At 29.5% G+C, this 21798-nt stretch overlaps 1 protein-coding gene across 1 annotated transcript; it reads left to right on the top strand.

The window, feature by feature from the left end:
- The first annotated feature begins 431 nt into the window (after window positions 1-431).
- Window positions 432-15744, top strand: mRpL21 (mitochondrial ribosomal protein L21). Its single transcript, XM_075358078.1, has 5 exons — window positions 432-590; window positions 8044-8151; window positions 10838-11001; window positions 12595-12751; window positions 15519-15744. Exons 1-5 carry the CDS (start codon window positions 497-499, stop codon window positions 15623-15625), a joined length of 630 nt encoding a protein of 209 aa, XP_075214193.1. The 5' UTR covers window positions 432-496; the 3' UTR covers window positions 15626-15744.
- Window positions 15745-21798: the final 6054 nt, after the last annotated feature.

Here is a 21798-nt window from a genome sequence, read left to right as displayed (position 1 = left end):
AATTTTGGGTACAACGGTTAAGAGCATTTGGTTACTATTTTAAATACCTTGAACTTTTGTTATCCAACATTAAAACTGAAGGAAGGAAGGATACAGTTGAACGGTCTAAGTTGCATTGCATACACATTTTAGTTTATCAAAGTTAAATGACGCTGGGACAATTTTCTTGTAAACCGGAGGCTAATAACCACAACTGCCGGTAACAATTGAAATTTGGAAAAAATTAAAAGAAACTGTTTTTGAGAAAACATTTTTTGACGAAAGGAAACAAAAATCATTAAAATGTTATTTGTGTACTAACTATGAATATTAATAATTTTTACTTTTTATTCGTCCCCCTTTGCTTCATTTCATTATTGATGTAATTATGCTTTCTATGAAGAAGATAGGTTCATATATAATTAATTGAAACAGCACAGTAGTTTTGTTTGTAGCGCATTCTTCAGGGGAAAAGTATTCAATTGTTACCGATAATCTGAACGTAACCTTATTAGAGATGGCATCTTTATTTTTAAGAAATATTGATAAAAATGTTTGTAAATCAGTGTTAGGAGTGTTTAGTTCTGCAGGAATAAATCAAGTTATCAAACGTCAGTATTTTCTTCATATAGAATTATTGCTTTTATGTTACTTATTTTAACGTTGTGTGCTAGTATATAGAGTGAACGAATGTAGCAAATAGACTCAAGTGTTTTTAATATCTACTTCAACATACGTAAATCGGGTTAACTGAACATTCTGTGTTGAATTAATTTAGCAGATTATGTTGTATGAAAGTTGTTGAGCGTTTTTATTTTGTGTGCAATGAAAAAGTGAAAACATTTTCACACGAAGATAAATTAATGTATACGTTTTTATAACAATGTTATACATATCATTTTTATAAACACACCGTGGTTATGAATTGACTATACGTTTTGCTCGTAAGCGCCTAATTAAAACGCTAAGGTTGTCATCATTATTAAATATTTATTATGCCTTCATATATTCTTAAGTATAATGTCATTTCTTGTGCACTTCATAAAGTCTGAACGAGTTTTTAAGTTACAAAAATGTGCTATCGGATCATTATATGACGCCCATAAGTCAGACGTATCGTGTAAACCTATATTTAGAAAATTAAATTTGTAACTAATCTTTGTTTTTTTATGAATGTGCAATCTTTGCTAAAAGGACTGATCACTTTATTCTTCAATAGTGCCAATATCCACCTTTACCAAACAAGCCAATGGAATATTGTAGTATAACAAAATGCAATATTTTGCCTTTCAAGAAAGGGCCTTATGCTATTTTTGCCATTTTAATAAATTCCAAACTATTCTTAAAATCTCTCCACCAATAAAGTGCAATTGAAAGTTTTCTTTTATATGAACAATATTATTCTATTGGATGTATTTTTAAACAGTACTAGGTAATTACGAATCGCTACTTGATTACTTTCAATTCTTTTTCATATTTTAATATACCACTGTAGATATGGTTAGGATCAGGAAACGTAAAGATCTAAATGTTTGGACAGTGGGAAGTTTGCAGCATGTTATCAGTAGTCAATTATCAATCAGTTTGGTGGAGAGAGATTAGGCTTAAGTTTTGTAGAGATAGTAATAAACCATAAACTAACCTTAATAATCGAGTCACAACTGAGTAAGCCATTGAAGATAGTGGAAGATGCTCTTCTTAAGGTTAAGAAGATGTAAATCCATCGTATACATTACTAATAGCACAGAACATGTAGTTTAGTCTCTCTCTTAAGTTTTGTAGAGATAGTAATAAACCATAAACTAACCTTAATAATCGAGTCACAACTGAGTAAGCCATTGAAGATAGTGGAAGATGCTCTTCTTAAGGTTAAGAAGATGTAAATCCATCGTATACATTACTAATAGCACAGAACATGTAGTTTAGTCTCTCTCTAGTGGCTGTATTTATGTTTAAACATAAATTTGGTCAAGCGTCCTATATGATGGTGTAAGTATGCCATGCTTCCTTGGCAATTTATTATTCTCTTCACAGAACAGGTTGTTATTACTCATAAAACTGATGGTTAATTGACTAGAGTACTGAAAATGCAGAGCAAACTTTGACCTTGCTTGGGTCACCTGCTATCCAAATCTGTCCCAACATTTAGATCCTGTGTTTTCCTGACCCTAGGCATATCTACTATGGTATATTGAAGTATGAACAAAATTGAAGTTGATCAAGTATTTGCTCAGAATTACCCAATTCTAATTTTAAATAAAACAAAAACAACTTGCTTTATTTGCATCATGTACATGTATGTAAATGTATGCTCAAAATAATTTTCAATAGTGGCTTCTGAGTTGTAAATTATTTTATTTTAATTTTTTTTATATCTAATGTATTTACTTTAAAATTATTTCATGTATTTAAATAATTAATCCAGTGGTCCTGGGCTTGAATCCCAGTCAGGCATGGATTTTTTTATGTACTACAAAATTCCATTTCCATATTTCATGTACAAGCTTTCAGAGCTTATGTAAAATCATTAAGCAAAAGAAAAAGGCCAAATACATTTATTTTTTGTTTAATTTGTTTTTATATTAGTAATTTATCTTATATTAACATGATCTATGTAATGTATTATGAACAATTGGAATAAAGATTTATTTATTTATTTGAAGGAGATACAGGGGTACTTTTTCGTTAAATGCTAGTTGTGTTAATTTTATGTTTGTTATATGTTTGCTACAAGAATAACCATTTAACAAGTACCAAATTGGTTTTAATATTCATTCTGATATTATATTGTTCGTTTATGCTGAAATTGTGACAATTTGTTGCTGATTTCCTTTGCCTGATTGAATAAAGCTAAAGAATTTTTCACCCAGTATGCAGTTAGGGAGTATAATCTATATTAGTTACAGAACTGTAAACAACTTTAGATTATTATATCTTCAAACTGGACACCAGCTGAAAAATTCATTAGTTGTACTTTTTACTGATGGCAAATACATTTAATTTGAAGTTAAAATTACTGGTTCACCATTAGGCTTTTCCTCTTCAAAGTACTAGCGTAAATTGTAAACACATTCTCTCAATTACTGTAATATAGTTCCTATCCCATTTTTCTTTCTATTAGAGAGAACCATTATAAATCACAAAAGTATTGAAATACAACACAACTTAGCATAAATAAAATTAACTCCTGTATACATATAATTAATTGTAGTGCATTCATAAAACCTAAATTATTATGATTAACAGAAAGATCTACCACACTAAGCTTTATTAAAATCATATATATTTAAAACACTGTTAATTCCATGTAGTATGCTACTTATAATATTGATTAAAGAAGTAATGATTTATGACGATGCAAGACTAATAATGCCGTAAAAGTGTGATTTACTGCAAAAGTAGATTTAGATACTGCTTTGTATTATAGGTACAGTATCATATTGTTATCAGAATGTTTATAAAATAATCAGGGCTAATTTGTCTAGATCAACAACTACTGATTACTAACTAAAATCAAATATTTTTGAAATTAATCCTTGATTTGAACAACTTTCTGAATTTATTTTAAGTTAAACTTTTATCATATTATTAATATTCTTGCCAAAGAATTACCTTCTTTACATATTTTTAAATTATGCCTATGTATGGTTTTTCATTTCTTAAAGGTCTTTCTTCTGTAGAAATCTCTAATTTATATTAGTACTAACCTCTTTTGTTCATATTGTTAACAACCTTCCTTGAATCATTCAAGATTTGCAATTGTTAAGAATGTTTGAGGTATTTTGAATGATAAGCAAACTGCAACAGTGTTTATTGACTTAAATGAATACAAAATATTGTCTGATGATAGCCGTTGAAAGTGTTTAGATAAATTACAGAATGCACACTTATAGAAAAGGCTTAAACTTGATCGGCTTAAAAGGTTTAGGCTTGATTATTATTATACAACACGTGTTGTGTTGTTCACAACACTATTATAATAATTGAAAACACAATAGAGATTTGTTATGAATGAATAAATTCATGTGAGACATCTTAATGTAATGAGTAGAAAGACTTGACTGAGAAAGCGACCAAAGAGGCTAGAACACCCTTGTGGTCAATAGGAAAACTAACACTTTCAGTTGCCATAATCTTAACAAAGGTTTTACAATTCTGATTCTAACTGTGACTTAACATAACTGGCTAACAAAATCGGAAATTTTATAGAGGCCACACAAAAGAATACACTGAAAGCATATAGTTAATGTTACATGCAAATAACACATGTACATAAACATTGATTTCATAAACTTATATAAGTTAAAACTTAAATAACAAACTTAAGGCGACAAATATTCAAAAATATTAAATAAATGAAAAATAAACCATGGAACATACATGATACAGAGACCAGTTTGTCAGACAACAGTAGTAAGCATAATTTATGTACAGGCCTATGAAGTAATCAATTGGATGTTCGAATGTCCACAACCCTAACTAAATCATCGAGACCTACGTGTGTAGGAGTCACAATTTTATGCTTCCAAAACAGAGTTGAAGTATTTTCATTGCTGAGTAAAACTAGGTCACCTACAGAAAGATTTCGGATGAGAAAATGCCATTTGTTGCATTGTTGTAAATGATCCTTAGATCACCTTATCCAAATTGATCAAATGAATCTTTATAATAATTGCCATCTACCCAAACGATTGAGAGGGATTTCTGTGAAGTTAGGATCAGGAATTGTAGCAGCAGGAGAACCTACAAGGAAGTGACTGTGTGAAAGCGGTTCTGGATCTTTATTAGTATCAGCAGAAATCGCAAACATAGATCAAGAATTCAAGCAGCCTTCAATTTGAGTTAATATTGTATACAATTCTTCAAAATTAAGAATTGTGTGACCCACAAACCACCAAATTGAAATGAAGATGCAGGAATGAATGACCATTATATACCTTGAGAAGGTGAAAACAATTGAACATTTGACTTGAAGTTTTTAGAGTTGAAGAGTTTGAATAACTCATGAAGAATGTTTTTGGCACAACAAAGATTGAATCCATTATCAGAGAACATTTGAGAAGGAGGTCTCTATGAGAAATAAACAGTCTGAAGGCAGCTATGAATGGTTCTGATGTAAAATCAGAGACTAACAAGTGAATAGCTTAAGTAGCTAAGTGGAGAAAAAGTGTGATGTAGAATTTGGTTAAAGTTGTAGATTTCTGCCTGCCATGACGAATCAATCAGACTACCATAATCCATGGCGCAACAAGAAAATGGTTTGGATGGAGTGACTAAAGAAGGAGGTAACTGACCAAGCTGTTGAACCTTATTTTTAGTATTAAATAGAAAGTATCTTAAACATTTTTGAATGATGGAATGAATAACTGCCTTCACATTGATAATCCAATATTTTTGATGAAGAGAATGATGTGTTAACTGGACACCAGAGTGCAAAAGGCATAGGTTTTCACTAGCAGTGATTAATCTTGTAATTTTGCATCAGGGTGCAAGATAAGAGGATGCTTGTTATTGTAAGATAATGCGGAATGTTATCTGCCCCCACTTTGCCGCATTATCAAAGTGTTTTGCTGTATTTCAGAAACCCTACTGCCAACAAAGATTTTCCACTTAGAAGACTGCTCATGAATCCAATGTAAGGCTGTAGTGGAATCTGAACATAAATGAATTTCATCAATATTTATATTTAATGAAGAAATTATTACCTTATTTAAGGAAATGGGTAAGAAGTAAGCAACCACAAAGCTCAAGCTTAGGCAAAGAAATTTGTTTCAGAGGAGCAACTCTTAATTTAGAACAAAGTGGATTGGTTGAAATTTCACGATTTACAAATAAAATTTGTGCATATATGCAACAGCCATGGCCTTTCATAGATGTGTCAGCAAATCCATGAATTTGAAATGACTAAACACTACTACTATTGTTTGGTTCAGTAGACCAATTTATATTTATTAAACCAATCGAATTTAGTTTATTGTGCAAATCCAACCATTGAAATAATGTGTCAGGTAATGTTTCATCCCAATTAGTCTTGAATTGCCGTAATTGCTTCATAAAATGTTTATATGAAAATTCAATGGGACCAGTTAGACCTAAAGTTCATAAATGCCTGCAATTACAGAAAGAATATTTCTTTTAGCATGATGTTTGGGATTATATGTATAATTGACTTCATAAAGTAGTGTACCTGAATTGTCATTCAATAAAATTCTTAAAGTACATACGTTATGACCTTTATTTAAATAAACACAAGAATCGGCATTGAGTGATTAGGCAGTTTCCTTGTTTGAAAACCATTTGTGAAGGGGAAAGCTATATTGTTCTAATAGTTGATAGATGTCTAATTTTAATTGAATAATTTCTTTAAGATCATCTGATCACAAAATAAGATCAACATAAAAGTCATTTCTTACTGCCCTGCATGCAAGTGGATTGTGTTCATTTTCATTTGCAATTTGGATAAGAAATGCAGTGGTTAAATAGGTATTACTATCTGTACTATACATAATAGTTCTTAATTCAAAATGTTTTAACTCTTGTTTTGGCAAATCATGCCATAGAATTCGTTGTAAGTTAGAATTATCAGGTTTGACTAACACTCGTCTGCACATTTTGGTTACGTCTGAAGTGATGATGTAATTATGAATTCTAAATCTGAGCATAATAGTAAATAAATCTTGTTGAACAGTAGGTCCAACTAATAATATATCATTAAGAGATATACCATTTGTAGTTTTGCTGAACCATCAAAAACAACCCAAATTTTAGTTATCGAACTGGATGGTTTAAATACTGCATGATGAGGTAAATAAAATACATTTGACTTACTAACTAACAAATCATCTGAGTTAAGTGTAGACATATGACTCAAATCTAAGTACTCCTTTATAAAGGTGGGATAATTATCCTTAAAACTAAAGTTATATTTTAACTTATGTTCTAAAGATAGAAATTTACTTTTAGCATTTGCAAAAGAATTACCAAGTTCAATGTCATGTAATTTCTGAGGTAATGAAACAACAAACCTGCCATCTTTATCGCGGAAGGGTGTTATTAGAAAAATGTTTTTCACATGCTGAGTGTTTCATCAGTACTTCATTTCCACGTTCCTCTATACCATATATATATATATATATATCTATATAGATATAAATATTATTCATTTTGCATCATCCTTACCTCACAAAATCTTACAATTCCTTCCTAGCTTACTACTTAACCAATTTCTATCAAATTTTCTCCAACAGCTTATCATCATCCTCCAACTTTTATACCATACATAGCTTACAGAATCTTAATTTTAATTGCAATAATCAATCTTACAGTACTCCTTAAGAAAAATGAATTGAATTGTAATAAATAATAAATGATGTTGTGTTATGACTATCAGTTAATGATGTAAGTTCACTGGTATGTTGATAGAAGAAAACGCATGGAATGTTGCCGAATTCTAGCCCAGTATTGCCACATCGATTAAAATGCTGGCACATAACCTTGACATCTAACTATGTCGCTCTAATGCTCCCATGCACACAAATTAACACAATGCACTATTAGTCTCTTAGATTTCACATTTGGTCTGGCTTGAAGGACCAAAAATGTTAACAACCTTCCTTGAATAATTCCAGGATTGCAATTGTTAAAAATGTTTGAAGTAGTAAATAATAGTTGAATAATAGCAAACTGCAACCATGTTCGACTTAAATGAATACATTATATTGTCTGATGATTGTCATTGTAAGGGTTTAGATAAATTACAATGTGCACACTTTGTAATTAAATTTGATTTGTATCTAAACAACACAGTATTATTGTAATAATTGAAAATGCAATAAAGATTTGTTATGAACGAATAAATTCATGTGAGACATGTTAACGCAATGAGTGGAGACCGGACTGACAAAGCAACCAAAGATGCTAGAATGCCCTAGTGGTCAGTAGGAAAATAACATTTTCAATTGCCATCATCTTAACAATGGTTTTAAAATTCTGATTTTAACTGTGACTTATACATATAACCTAATAATATTTTCTCCATTTTTGTTATTTCATTTTTTGTTCCAGCACTCAATTGTTCAGTCGCTAGTCGCTTCTTGTCAAATCAGAATGTTATGCCAGAACATCAGGAAATAATTAAAAATAACACAGAAGATGACAGATTGTTTACTAAAGGTAAATTATCTTTTTGAAAAATTATAGATGGGAGATGTATTATTCCATACATCATTGTTGATTGTAATGGAATCTGACCAAACATAAGTATTTTATTAATTATAAAATGAGTAATCTGTTGTTTTTTTTCTCCTTTGCTGTGGATTTTTTAGCCTCTTTGCTGTGGATTGTCAGCTCATATGTGTCGTACGATACATACATCTGTTTAACGCTTCATATCTCCTCTATTTTTTTCCTGCAATTACAAATAACCCTCTCTTTTAAATGCACAGTCATCTTTTCAAATGTATATGTGCAAAAATAAAGATTTGACAGTTAAATCACAAAGAACAATTGAATCAGTTCATTCAACACAGTCGGCAATATTGTTACACGACAAGAGAGCTACATCTCCTGTATTTTTTGTCTTAACATGAATATTTATTTGTTGTATAAAAAGTACACTTTTCAATATATATGAGTTGAAAAAAAAACACATATTTTTGACCAGTTAATGGGCTAAAAAAGTAATAGATTTTAATTAAGAAAAAGAGAATGCATTACATTAAAAATTAAGGTTTCACACATTCTCTTGTGCGATTCATTTTGTTTGATAATAAATTCTTTCTTGAAATATTTATCAAACACTTGACTGCCTACTGATGTAAAGCATAATTTCATTACTTTTTAAGAATAATGAATGTGTGATTTATTGTGTTACCTTCATATAAACAAAACAAGGAATTATTTGTTATACAATAGAAATAATAAAGTATTGTTTACACAGCAATAAATTCATTAATCTAAAAATTATAGAAGATTTTTCAAACTTATTTCTTATTATAGATTAATTTGAAATATATAGCCTTTCATTCTCGCGTTGAACTTAGCTATATGTGTTTATTTTTTACAGTTATTATTTTTAATTAAAATGGCTTTTAATTATTAATAAAAAAACAAATACTTTGTCTTCTACTTGATGTTGACTTGTATACTGTTGATTTATCTCTGTATATGATGGATGGACTTTGATGATTGTGATGAAATAAGGAGGGCCAATTACAATATTGAAATAACATAAATTTACTATATTATTTTAATATTTTATTTATTTTCTGGAAATGTGTAAAATACTTCTTGTGTACTATTGAAATTACAACTCATTTTCCTGACGAAGAATTAGAAAAACTTAGCAGACTTTTTTTAAAATGGTTTACAAGTTGTAGATTTTTGATAACTGGTGCATTAATAATGAAACCATTCAGATTTCTGCTGAAAACAAACAATATTTAGGAAAATATGAAATTCTTTTATAAATCTTAAAACAGTTATACGTCATTGTAACAAATACCTTATAGTTTCAAATGGTATGAAAATTATTGAATTGCAATACTTCTGATTTTTAATGTATATAAATAAAGTAAAGAAAAATGTTGGGAACTTATATTTTTGAATGCTGTTTGTTTGTAGCTGCAAACATTAACATAGATCTTTAATTTTTCATAAACGTTTCTAAAAAATTACAACTACACTTATTTTTTTAAAAATAATTTTCAAATAGATGATGGCCGACATATGTTGTGGAAACAAAATAATGTTTAAATAAGAAATGGAACTCAGGGAAGCAGCTGTGCTTGGAGGTATGGTGTACTTGACGCATGTAAAGGATTAATTTTAGAATAATAAGTAGTTGAATGTTTTTTAACATTTGATGACGTTCTATATTTATTATTGAATAACTTATTAATAAATTCATCACCAGATTTTCATTGTACGTTGAACATGGCAGTATTTTTTTTTTTTTTCATTATGATTAGCTTGTACAGTGTGTATTTATTACTACATATTATGAGTATTTTATTTTTATAGATTAGTCTTGTTTTTAGTTAAGACTTAATTATTTATGATTAAAATTCATTTACCTTCTTGAATTTTATTATTAAATACTGCTTGCTGAGATCATATCAGATTTATAAAAAATCATATTATGATTAGTTATTATATGTTAGCGACAAGTCTGTTTACTGCTGTTTAATGTAACAGTTTAATTATTTATATCATAACAGACTGATGCCCAATAAGAGTTTCTGATAGATGAAATGTATTCTATAGCACGTTAAAAATGGCATCCCTATTCAGGACTTTAACCTGGAATTTCCAGATGAAAGCAAAGATACTTTTTTCTACCACTGTGTAATGAAATTTGGCCAAATTAAATAAAAACACACATATTGTTTAATTTTAGCAATTTGAACATGACAACATTCTCATAAACAAAAAACCAGTTAAATATTTTATAAATAAAAAATGTCACTTCATTCATTTTCATAAAACAAAATAACAGATTTACAGAAAACATTCCCCCCCCCCTCTTTGTTATACAATCAGTGTTTTCTTATTCCACTTGAGCAATATTTTGATCATTGAATAATGTTATATAATTCTTTCAATAAGTCTGTGAGTGTTTGATACAGTTTGTTTGTTAACTGAAGATATTCAACATTTGACTTTATGTTTTACCCAACATAGAGACTATTTTATTCTTAAACCTGTTGTAACAATGTTAAGATCACTTTCCTTAACTGTACAGTACACTATTAAATTAGCAGAAATAATTATTTTTTATCGTATCATAGTTATTATGTAAAACAATAATATAAATATTTTATTGTATGTAATATAAAAATAATATTGCATTTGTTTACAGAAACTATTGCTTTAGTAAATTCTCAAATAGAACAAAAGAAGGAAGGAAGATTGTTTGCTGTTATTCATGTAGCTGGAAAACAGTTCAAAATCACCGCAGAAGATATTATCATTATACATGGTCACTGGCCTCCACAACCTAGTGATGAAATTCAGTTTGAAAAGGTAAATTATTTTATCTGTATTCAGTGATACTAGTATTGAAGAAGTTGATGAATTTGGTTGAATCTAGTTTCTGACTGCACAGTAACCACATGTTTTTTTTTTGTACTCTTTTCAAATACCCAATTTTTTAATTACTGAGAGTGGGTGCATTGTTTCCCAAAAAGTCTTTGTATCATTTTAATTTAAAGGAAGTTGCTGAATTTTAAATGGATCCATTATGGGTTTTTTTTTACTTCCTTTTATGAAGTAAAGGAAGTATTGTGATTACAAAAAAATTTAGGTATTCAGATTTCAACGGAAATATCCATTTTGACCATCCCTGAGTCCATTTTTATTAGTTTTAGCATGGTGTCTGTACGTACATATGTATCTCACATAACTCAAAAACGTTTAGCCATAGGATGTTGAAATTTTAGATTTGGGATTGTTGTAATGTATAGTTGTGCACCACCCCGTTTGATTGCAATCGACTGAATCAAAAGTGTCCAAAATCAAAAAAATTTGGATTTTAGACTATTTCTTAACTGCAGTAATAAGCCCTTATTGAGAGCTTTTCAGTGATGTATCATAAGTTGTACTTATTTTCATTTGTTCCAGAGGTAGCCAAATAAAATTTTAATTAATGAAACATTTGGTTATTACGAGGGAAGACACATCGATTCAAATCAGATTTCATCTCCTTTTTTTTTAATTTAAATATATTGATTTATTAATAATTATTAATCTCTGGTTGTAAAAAAACTTTATGATAAATAATTCAATAGAAGAAGAAATATCATTGAAAAGCTCTGGTTCCAAAAGCTAGAAGTAGGATGGATCAAAGAAATTAGAGAAGATATGAAAGAATTGGGAATTTCCCTGACTGACCTACAGAATAAAACTGGAAAAATTACAAAGCTAAAAGATAAAAGCATTAGATTTAAACAAAAGACAGACAAACGACAAAATACAACGAAGAGGGTGTTCACAGATGAAGAAAAGAAAGCAAGATCTGAACGGATGAAGAAATACTGGGCAGCTCGAAAGAGTAAAATAACACGCTTTTCTCAGAAAAGATCCAACTAAAATTGACTTAAGTGGTCCCATGTTGGCCGTAAAAGCATAATAATAATAATAAATAATTCAATAACAATTTTAAAAAAATTCACATGTTATTAGTGAAATAAAATTTTATGTACTTTTCATTTTAAAAAAATGTGTATGTAATTTAGTAGGCGTACAAGTAAGAAATGTGATGTCCACATCAGATTTTTTTTTACCAGTTATATTAGTGACATGAAAAGCAAAAATACTACTACTCATTTCAGATGCAATAAATATGGACTTGCTTGCAGAATTATTGTTACATTATCTTTTATGATTTTCCATTAAAAATATTTCAGAAACAGAGTTAAGTGACCTGTTCTGTTTAAGATAAATTCACTTTGTTGCACTTACAGCAAATATTTTGAGAAAGTAATAATTATTCTGTCTTTTTTTAAAAGTGTTAGATTTATTATTAACAGATTAAACCATGGTTACATTTTAGGCGTATGTCAGTATTATAAAATTCTGTTTAATGTATTGAAGATGTCACTGGTTTTTGTTTATTAGGTTTTGATGGTTGCTGGACAAGATTTTAGCCTAATAGGTCGACCTGTTTTACCATCAGGTCTTGTATGTATAAAAGGGACAATAATTGAAAAAGATCTTTCTCATACAAAAACACGTTTTGTTAAACAGAGAAGGAAACAGTTTCAGCGAATTAATTGTAAGTAGTTTTTATTTACTTTTTTTTTATGTATTCATGTTTAGAAAATTATAATTCAATTTTTTTCTTTCGTGTATGTGTAGTTTGTTTTTTCATTGCTACCTAGTTCATATAATATTTGATCACTAATGAAATTTAACTCTGTTTTGGGTAATTTTTTATACAAGGGATGTTCAGTAACACAGATCAGCAATGATTTTGTTAAATGAGATTCAATAACTTGTAATAAAGATATTTGGGATAACAGTTAAAACTAGACGTACTGTTAATACCTCTATGTTCCCTCTGTCATGCGGCCAGTGCCACTTAGCCAAGAGCTTCCAATTCCAGTACCATCAGAAACATGAACTTAGATGAAGATGAAAATATCGAATCTTGTGCTGACTTGTCAGGAGATGAAGAAAGAGATCCAAACTTTTTAGAAAATAGATATACTGAACCCCATTGTATTAATCAGTCAGAATTAAATGATCTGGTTCATGATCTAAATTTATTAAAAAATCAAGCAAAAATACTGGCATCAAGACAAAGAATGGCATCTTTTACAACCAAACACTAAAGTAAGTGCTTTCCGTCACAGACAGTCAGAATTTGAACATTTCTTTTCTCAGTATGAAAACTTAGTATACTGTAATGGTGGAGTTTTTACTGGAAGCTGTGGGACATATGCACCATCCTGACAAACGATGGCTTTTTATTGACTCGTCAAAGCTTAGTTTGAAGGCTTTTCTACTTCACATTGGAAATAAATATCCATCAGTACCATTAGCATGTGCTGTTCACGTGAAGATTTCTTTGGAAAATAGGAAACTTGTATTGAACAGGATTCAGTATGAGAACTGTTTATGGCATATTTGTGGAGATCTGAATGTAGTAGCGCTTTTACTTGAACTGCAATTTGGATACAATAAGTACTGTTGTTTTTTGTGCAAGTGGGACAGCAGGGATAGGAAAAACCATTACATTAAAGAACAGTGACCCAAGAGAGAGATACTAACTGTAGAAGAAAAGAATGTTGTCAATCAGGCATTAGTAAAACCAGAAAAATGATATCTTCCACCACTACACATTATGCTAGGCTTATTCAAAACATTTGTTAAAGCAATGGATCGATCGTAATGGTGCAGTTTCAGTTTCTAAAAAAGAAATTTTGTAATATAACCAATACTAAAATTAAGGAAAAGGTATATTTGTTGGATCACAAATAAGAAAACTCTGAGTTATCCAGCGTTTGAAGAATGTTTGAATGACTGGTAGGTTGGGGCATTTCAAAATGTGGTAAACAATTTCCTTGGAAACCAGAAGACCAGTAACTACAGAGAACTTGTGAGTGAACTCCTTCAAAACTACAAAGAACAACTTTGGTGTAACATGTCACTCAAAATTCATTTCTTACATGTACATTCGAATTTTTTCCCTAACAATCTCGGCGCTGTCAATGATGAACATTGAGAACACATTCACCAGGAGATATCTACAATGGAAACATGATATCAGAGAAAAGAACCCAAAAATGTTAACCGACTACTGATGGAATCTAAAGAGGGATCTACCTGCAGCAAATTACAGCAGAAAATCCAAAAGAAATAAATTTTAGATAAATACAAGATGAATCTAATGTATTTGTCATATTATGTTGACCATACATTTTTTGTTTCAAAAGAAATTTCAATTACAAAATTACTGAGTCCGATAGAAAAATCTGTTAACATATATGAAATCACAGCATAAAAAATACTATAACAATCAGCCTTTCACTCATTTAACAAAAAAAAATTAAATTTTGTTGACTAGTGTAATTAACGAGACAGATTGATGTAGAGAAAAACAGTTCATTCATTGACAATGAAACTTCTTGAGGGTCAAGTTGACCTTGAGAACACATTTAATCAGCTATTCGATCATAATTATTCTAAACATTAACCACTTTTGTTGATTTCAGAATGTCAGAAATGCTTGAAACATGTATGCTGGAAGAGCAACATTCAGTGATTAGATTTTTGCTGGAAGACCAATTGAACTTTGTATTACTGTGCTACAGAATCGCATAAATGATCTTATTTGCAGACAGGTGAGTAAAAATTTCCCAAATTGCTTCAATAGAAAGTGAGACCTGCGATAAGGCTAAAACATCATGGCGCTTTCTCAAAAGGTGCGATTCTCTTGCATGACAATGCGCACCCTCACATCACTTAGAGAATGGAAGAGAAATGCTTGAGAAGTTAGGTTGGGAGGTGTTGCCATGTCCTCCTTGCAGCCCACACCTCACTCCATCTGATTTTTATTTGTTTGGCGTGCTCAAAGAGTTTTTACGCAGTAAGAAGTTCGATGACAATGAAATGGTCAAAAAAGTGGTACACGAATGGTTCAAACAGAAAAGTAAAGATGTCTATGCTGCAGGAATCAGAAAGCTCACAGAACAATGGGACAGATGTCTAAATGTTGCTGGAAACTATATGAAAAGTAGTGTAAGTTTCAATGTCATTAAATAAACTGTTTTTTCTCTACATCAATTTGTCATATAATTATTGAACACCCCTTGTATATGTAAGAACACATTTTAATTGCTTAATAAATTCATTATACTAAATAATACAAACTTCTGATTATTTTCATTTGTGTGATGAAAATGATTGTTACATGCGTATGTTAATTAACTAAATTTTGTGTTTAGAATTAATACATTATAACACTTTTAAAACAGATGGCTGATAACAATTATTTCAGACAGAAAACTAACAAATTGTATTAATTTTTTTTGTTTCAGTTATACGGTCAGAACATACTATGGTAAGAATTAATGAAATAAAATTTACAGGAAAGGTTGGCGAATCAAAAACCAGTGAACCCTTAGGTAGAACTATACAAAGATAATTTCTTTATACAATACAAAAACATTATTTGTTTTTCTTTAATTACAATGTTATTAAACCTAATTTTATAAAAAATGTATTTAATAGTGTTTTTCAAAAGTAATAAATGCATTTGGCACATTTTTGATGTTTTCTTTTTATGTATATAACATCTGTGATCCAGAGGTAAAGGACACTATATCCAATTTTGTCAAAAGTCAGTCTATAAGTACTTTTTCTGCTCTTTCCAGTGATATACAAAGTATCTCTAGTTATGAATGTCAACAGAGATAACGTTTTAAATCGGCGCTCTTATCAGTCATGTATTTTTATAGAGGTAACTACACTATATTCATGTGTATTTGTTTACTTCTGAACAGAATAATATTTTTGCACCCCATATGTGCACATAGTGTTGTATGCTTCTGATTAATACTATTATGGTTTTAATTTTGGAGTGTTACTGCACTAACAAATAAGTCACATAACATCATTTTTTAACAGACCTGATTAAAGATGCATTATTGGAAGTTAAAATAGTCAAAATAATATTTCCAAATTTTTAATATAAAAAAATTGTATAATATAAATAATAAAATTAAATATTTTTTAATTTTCCAAATTATTAATATTCTATGTATATTTTTCTGTTAAATTTTGTAGGTCTTCGTGCACACACTAATTTCAGTCAGTATTTTTAAATTTTTATTTTTTATTCATACTGGGATTTTCAAAAAAGCTATGACTGAAAAAGACAATTTGTTGTATTGTCATGTATTGAAATAAAAACCAAGGAATGAAGGATTATACAAAACAAAAGGAGAATGCTATTCTTTATACCAGTGATTCACTTTTTTAGCTCCAGGGTCATACAAGAGTTAAAAAAATATATATAATGAATATTTTGCAACCCCTCCCAACTACAATCCAATTAAACATAATTAAAACTACTTATCTTCATAATACATTGTGATAGCGTCATGTTCGAACACATCATACTTTCAGCTGTAGGAAAGAGCTGTAAGGGGGTGTTGCAGAATGTCTATATCTAATACTGATGTATTAATTCAATTAAAAACAAGGCCGTGGCAAATTAGTTAAGTAGATCAAGGACAACACACACCAAATAGCAAAACTAGATGGGGCAATTTGGAATGTAATACATAAAAATTTTGTTCTAAAATACTTCATTCACCCAACTTCAGATAAGTCTGATGAATGCAACAAAACTGAAGGGGGAGTTAAATCTGGCTGAAAAGAAATCATTTCAAGAGATTTATCATTTACACCTTTTGTACATATAATAAAGATTACACTGATACAAATGCTGCTGATTTGCATTAATGTCTCCCTACTCTGGTATTAACTAATCACTTAAGTTTTTATAAAAAGAAAATTTTTTAACATTTAATTTCACAATGTACAGTAGTTCAAGTGGGACTACATATTGTATGATGTGGAGACTGCAAGACATGGAGGGAACGAAATATTTATGAATTTGTAACTGAGCTTCATAGCAGTGTAATAATAAACTATTATCAATAATAATGGAAATTTATAATAATTTTGATCAGCATTTCCTGTTGGTATAAGTATATAATTATAGTAATATACAAAAAAACTGCTTACTAACAATTGAATTTGACGTATTAAAGCGCTTTCGGAATTAATATTCCATCCTCAGGAACTCGCATTATTTGTAACAATAATTAAAACTTAACATGTTAATTGTATGAATGTTGTTATATTTGCATAATTATAACAGTTGGTCATCATATATTTTTTAATTTTGTCAACGTAAATGTTCTGTTCTGCGGTGAACAGTTGAGACCACCAAATTGACAGGATGTTTACGTTGACATAATTTTAAATATATGACAGACAACCAACTGTTATAAATATGTAAATATAACAACTTTCATACAATTAACATGTGAAGTTTTAATTATTGTTACAAATATGACGAGTGTGAGTTCATGAGGATGGAATATTAATTCTAAAAGCGTTTGAACGTGTCAAATTCAGTTGTTGATAAGCTGTTTTTTGTATATTAACTATAATTATAATGAAAATTACACTCGCTGCTTTTAATTTTTTGTTATATGATAGCTGTTGTTTCATTTTCTAAGTCAGTTAATTAACTAACTGTGCAGCTCGTGCTATTGTGACCATGTGCATTACCACTTTTGCGATTCCAACATGAACAAAAAGCAAAGATGAAAGTTTGTGTGAAACTGCAAGTCTGCCAACGAGACATTGCACATGATGTAGTAAGTTTATGGTGATGCTACCATGATTCATGCAAGGTGTTTTGAGTGGCATGTGGAATCAAAAAAGGCAAGGGCAGGTCTGCAGTTCAAAGAAATGTACACTCAAAGCGACCAGAGCTGAGACACATGAAAAACTGAATACTCGATGATGCACTCTTTTATCATTCTCTGCTCACATCTAAGTTTCTTGCAAGATGACATGTTCTCATTTATGCATGCACTGTAATCTCCACATTTGGTTCCTGTGGACTTTGCCCTCTTCCCATATAGGAAATCCAGCTTAAAGGCACCATTTTGGAGATCCAGCACAAATAGCAGAAGTTATATGGTATGCTTCAAGAAGTGGACTTCCAGGACACATTCTAGAAGTGGTAAGAACGACACTGTATTGTTGTGTTAGAGGACTGCTTTCAAATTGACAGTGTGTAGATGTAAATAGTAGAAGTTTCTTATCAACAGAGCTAGTCTTGAAATCTTTCTATATTCCTTACAAAAAACTAAAGGCAGTAAATTGCATTGTTTATTGTATATTTGTAAATGTATTGGGCTGTTGTGATGTGCTTCTTTTTTATTTTATGTAACTATCCACAGATGAAGACTATTAACCACGTTTTAGTTGAGAGTGCACACACCACAATAAAGAGTGCACTAATTGAAGGGATACTAAAAGAAACGGTTTCTTTAATAATACTGACGCCAAAGGACTGGCAGCAGTTAAGTTTGCCAGTGTTTAAAAATATATATTGTATGCAAGATGGTGATGAATGACTTCAAAAATTTCAAATTTCTCTATGTTAAGCTGAAGTCAAGCTTTTTTATAGAAAACTTGCTAATAAGCAACAACTAATGTTGTCATTTTTTCAACTTTCAAAATTTTTTCCATTTCAATCTAAGTAACAGAATATTGGAATGTTATATTTCAAATATGAAAATGATGCAGATTCAAATTTTTCGGAAATTAATTTAAGAAAAATGACATAATAAAATCCAGATTTACTTGATAGCATTAATAACAATCCAAAACCAATTTCAATTCTAAAATAAAATGATATATTATTTCTCGTTCAGTTTCTACTATCAGGATCATCATTTTCACCAGAATATTCATATTCAAATTGATGTGAAAGATAAACCTGAAGAACCAAATGAAGACAAATTTTTTTATATATCTTTAAAAAAATGTTGTTTTTTGTTTAAAATAATTTTATTCCTAATTGCTCTCATTATTTTTTAAAATGAAAGAAAGATTGCGTGATTTTTTTTATGTTTGGTATTGTTGGTTATGTTATAACGTCTTTGAGTTATGAATCAATCTATAAGATTAGTAATGTTTTTTATTAACTTATTACAGTATTATCATTTTATTTCAGTTATAAAAATTGATTTATAATACTTTAACAATAGTTTTTTTTTTAAATAACATTTTGCACTGCATTTAGTCAACGTAGACAATTTTTTATTGTTTTGTGTGCAATTTTTTGGTGATTATTGTTTTAGTTTAACTCAACTTCTGATTTCTGTTGTATTAAAAACATTTTGTGATTTTAAATTTCATTGCAGGTATGGAATTTTACTGTTGTATTTTAAATTATTTTGATGTTTCAAAATACTGCATTTTATTATGCCAATTATCAAATTACAATTTCTTTTTATAGGTCATCGCTGTATACTTCAGAAAATAAGTTAATTTTTTACTTATAATTTTTTTTTATAAAGTATTTTCAAAAGATTTGTGATTATCTTTTATCGATTGCAGACAGTGTTGCAAAAAAAATTAAAACTCATTTAGAAATAAATAATACTGTGTCAATTTTTTAATTAATTGGAAAATACATAAATTTAATTAGCATACATTAAGTAGATCAAAATAGTTTTTTTTCAATAAAAAAGTGTGGTAGAAGAAAACATGCATTAAAAAATTAAAAAATAGTTAATTTTAAAAATTCTGCTCTTGTAGAAAAGTAAAAATGTGACGTTGTCCCTTTAACTCTGAGCCACAGGTATATTATATATTATGTTTTGTGTAAAAAAGAATTTAACCTATTATCCTTATAAATTATTAACCTAGTCATCCAATCTCTGCACCATTGATTGCAGTGTTTTTTTATACCTTATTTATTGCTATCAGTATCCTGATAAAAACAGTGATGTCATAAAATGGACAATGCTGTACATTCATGGTCAGGTCTAGAATTAAGTAAAATGTTCATTTTAAAAATAATACTGCGTTCATTTTTAAAATGAATAAAAATGTAGTTTTATCTGAAATTGATGTTTTTATTTGAGATAAAACTACAATTTTTATTCATTACAAAATTGCTGGTAAAAATGATTAAAAACAGATAATGTGTTGTTAAACAGCTGTTCAAATTCAATAAAACAAGTTAATAATTTATTCATAACCGTGATTTAACAGTTTTAATTATTATCTAACAGTTTTTAATTTTTCTATTTCTAAACATACCACCTATTTTGTAATGAATAAAAAATGTGGTTTATATGAAATTGATATTTTTATTTCAATACCACCATTTTATTTCTATAAATTCTAGAAGGTTGAAATTTTCACAGAAAATTTTTAAAACCTTCATTAATAGATCTGTAAAATTTCAGTAAAATAAGTGGAGAAATGGCCAAATGATACTAAATCAAAAGCGCACACTTCTTTCTGTTACTTCGTAACAATATATGGTGGTGAAAGTGGTAGAGTCTCAACCTTTTTTATCTGGAGGTCCCGGGTTTGAATCCCGGTCAGGCATAGCATTTTCACACACTACGTATATCATTCACCTCATCCTCTGCAGAAATACCTAACGGTGGTTCTGGAGATTAAAAACAAAAAACTGTATATGAGATCTGAAAAAAATAGAAAAAAATTCCAGAATTATACTGATCTAATTTTTAAGAAATCAGAGAGAAATTAAAAAAATTGGAATCGAAAAATAAACTATTTACTTTGACGTAAAATAACTGTTAAATGGACAATAAACATAAAATTAAAATAAAAATTGTAAAAAATTGATTTTCATTTAAATGTCAAGAATAAAATTCACAGAAAATAAACACAAACGTAAGATTTTCAATGTTTATTTAAAACAAAACATTAAAATACGGCAGATTTTAATTAGGTATTAAAGGAAATAAGAAATCCCTTTCGGCTTGCCAGAAGGCAAAGGTAGATTTCACCAGTGCTAAGTAGAGGGTAAAAAGACTTCCACCTTAAAGTTAAGAAAGACTTCAAATTTACTCAGTACAACAATGGTTGTATGTGAAAAAATGTTTCACGTATTTAGCACATGACAAGCCCCATCTTCTTACAATTCCACCAACATATTGGTCATCCCTTGCTGTAAGGGTTGGTCATATCAAAAATTGTTTCAGACAAAAGTTTTAAGTAATGTTTAGAGGACTAACGACCACTTTAAACCGATTTGATACTGTGCTTATTAAGGGAGGTATGATATTTTTTATCTTCGAAACCCCAATTTTTCCACCCCCTGGGCCAATGGTTGGTGATATCAAAAAAACTTTACTTAGATAAGTTTTAGGCCCTTATCCAAAGAATAGTAGGAACTTAAACCAATTCGATATTTCACTTAATAAAAATGTTATAGCGATATTTTGTTTTTTTTTTTCTAAAAAGCCCTCCTTATTTCCATCTCCATAGTCCGATTTTGGCCATTAACGAATTCGATTGAGATTTTGTGGCGAGTTATTTTTAAGAAAGAATTTGAAAGTGATTGGCATAAAATTATGGCAGTTATCGTGTCTACAATAATGTGAAATATATATATAATATGTAAACTTTTAATCTGACGCTGGTTTTGGGGTCTGGGGGATGTGAAACAGGAAGATATGTCATAATTTTCCGGAAGTCGAATCATGGTATCTATTATAATAGGTAGCTTGCTTATGAAATCTACCT

Source organism: Lycorma delicatula, chromosome 2, assembly GCF_047948215.1.
Source record: "Lycorma delicatula isolate Av1 chromosome 2, ASM4794821v1, whole genome shotgun sequence".
Classification (NCBI taxonomy): domain Eukaryota; kingdom Metazoa; phylum Arthropoda; class Insecta; order Hemiptera; family Fulgoridae; genus Lycorma; species Lycorma delicatula.
This window is presented reverse-complemented; position numbering and strand designations above follow the sequence as displayed.

Bases quoted from the DNA above. Each gene is read 5' to 3' on its own strand.
- mRpL21 (XM_075358078.1), top strand. From the start codon at position 497: ATGGCATCTTTATTTTTAAGAAATATTGATAAAAATGTTTGTAAATCA. The intron at 591-8,043 runs GTCAGTATTTTC...TTTTTGTTCCAG, and splicing joins AATAAATCAAGTTATCAAAC to CACTCAATTGTTCAGTCGCT. The intron at 8,152-10,837 runs GTAAATTATCTT...ATTTGTTTACAG, and splicing joins TGACAGATTGTTTACTAAAG to AAACTATTGCTTTAGTAAAT.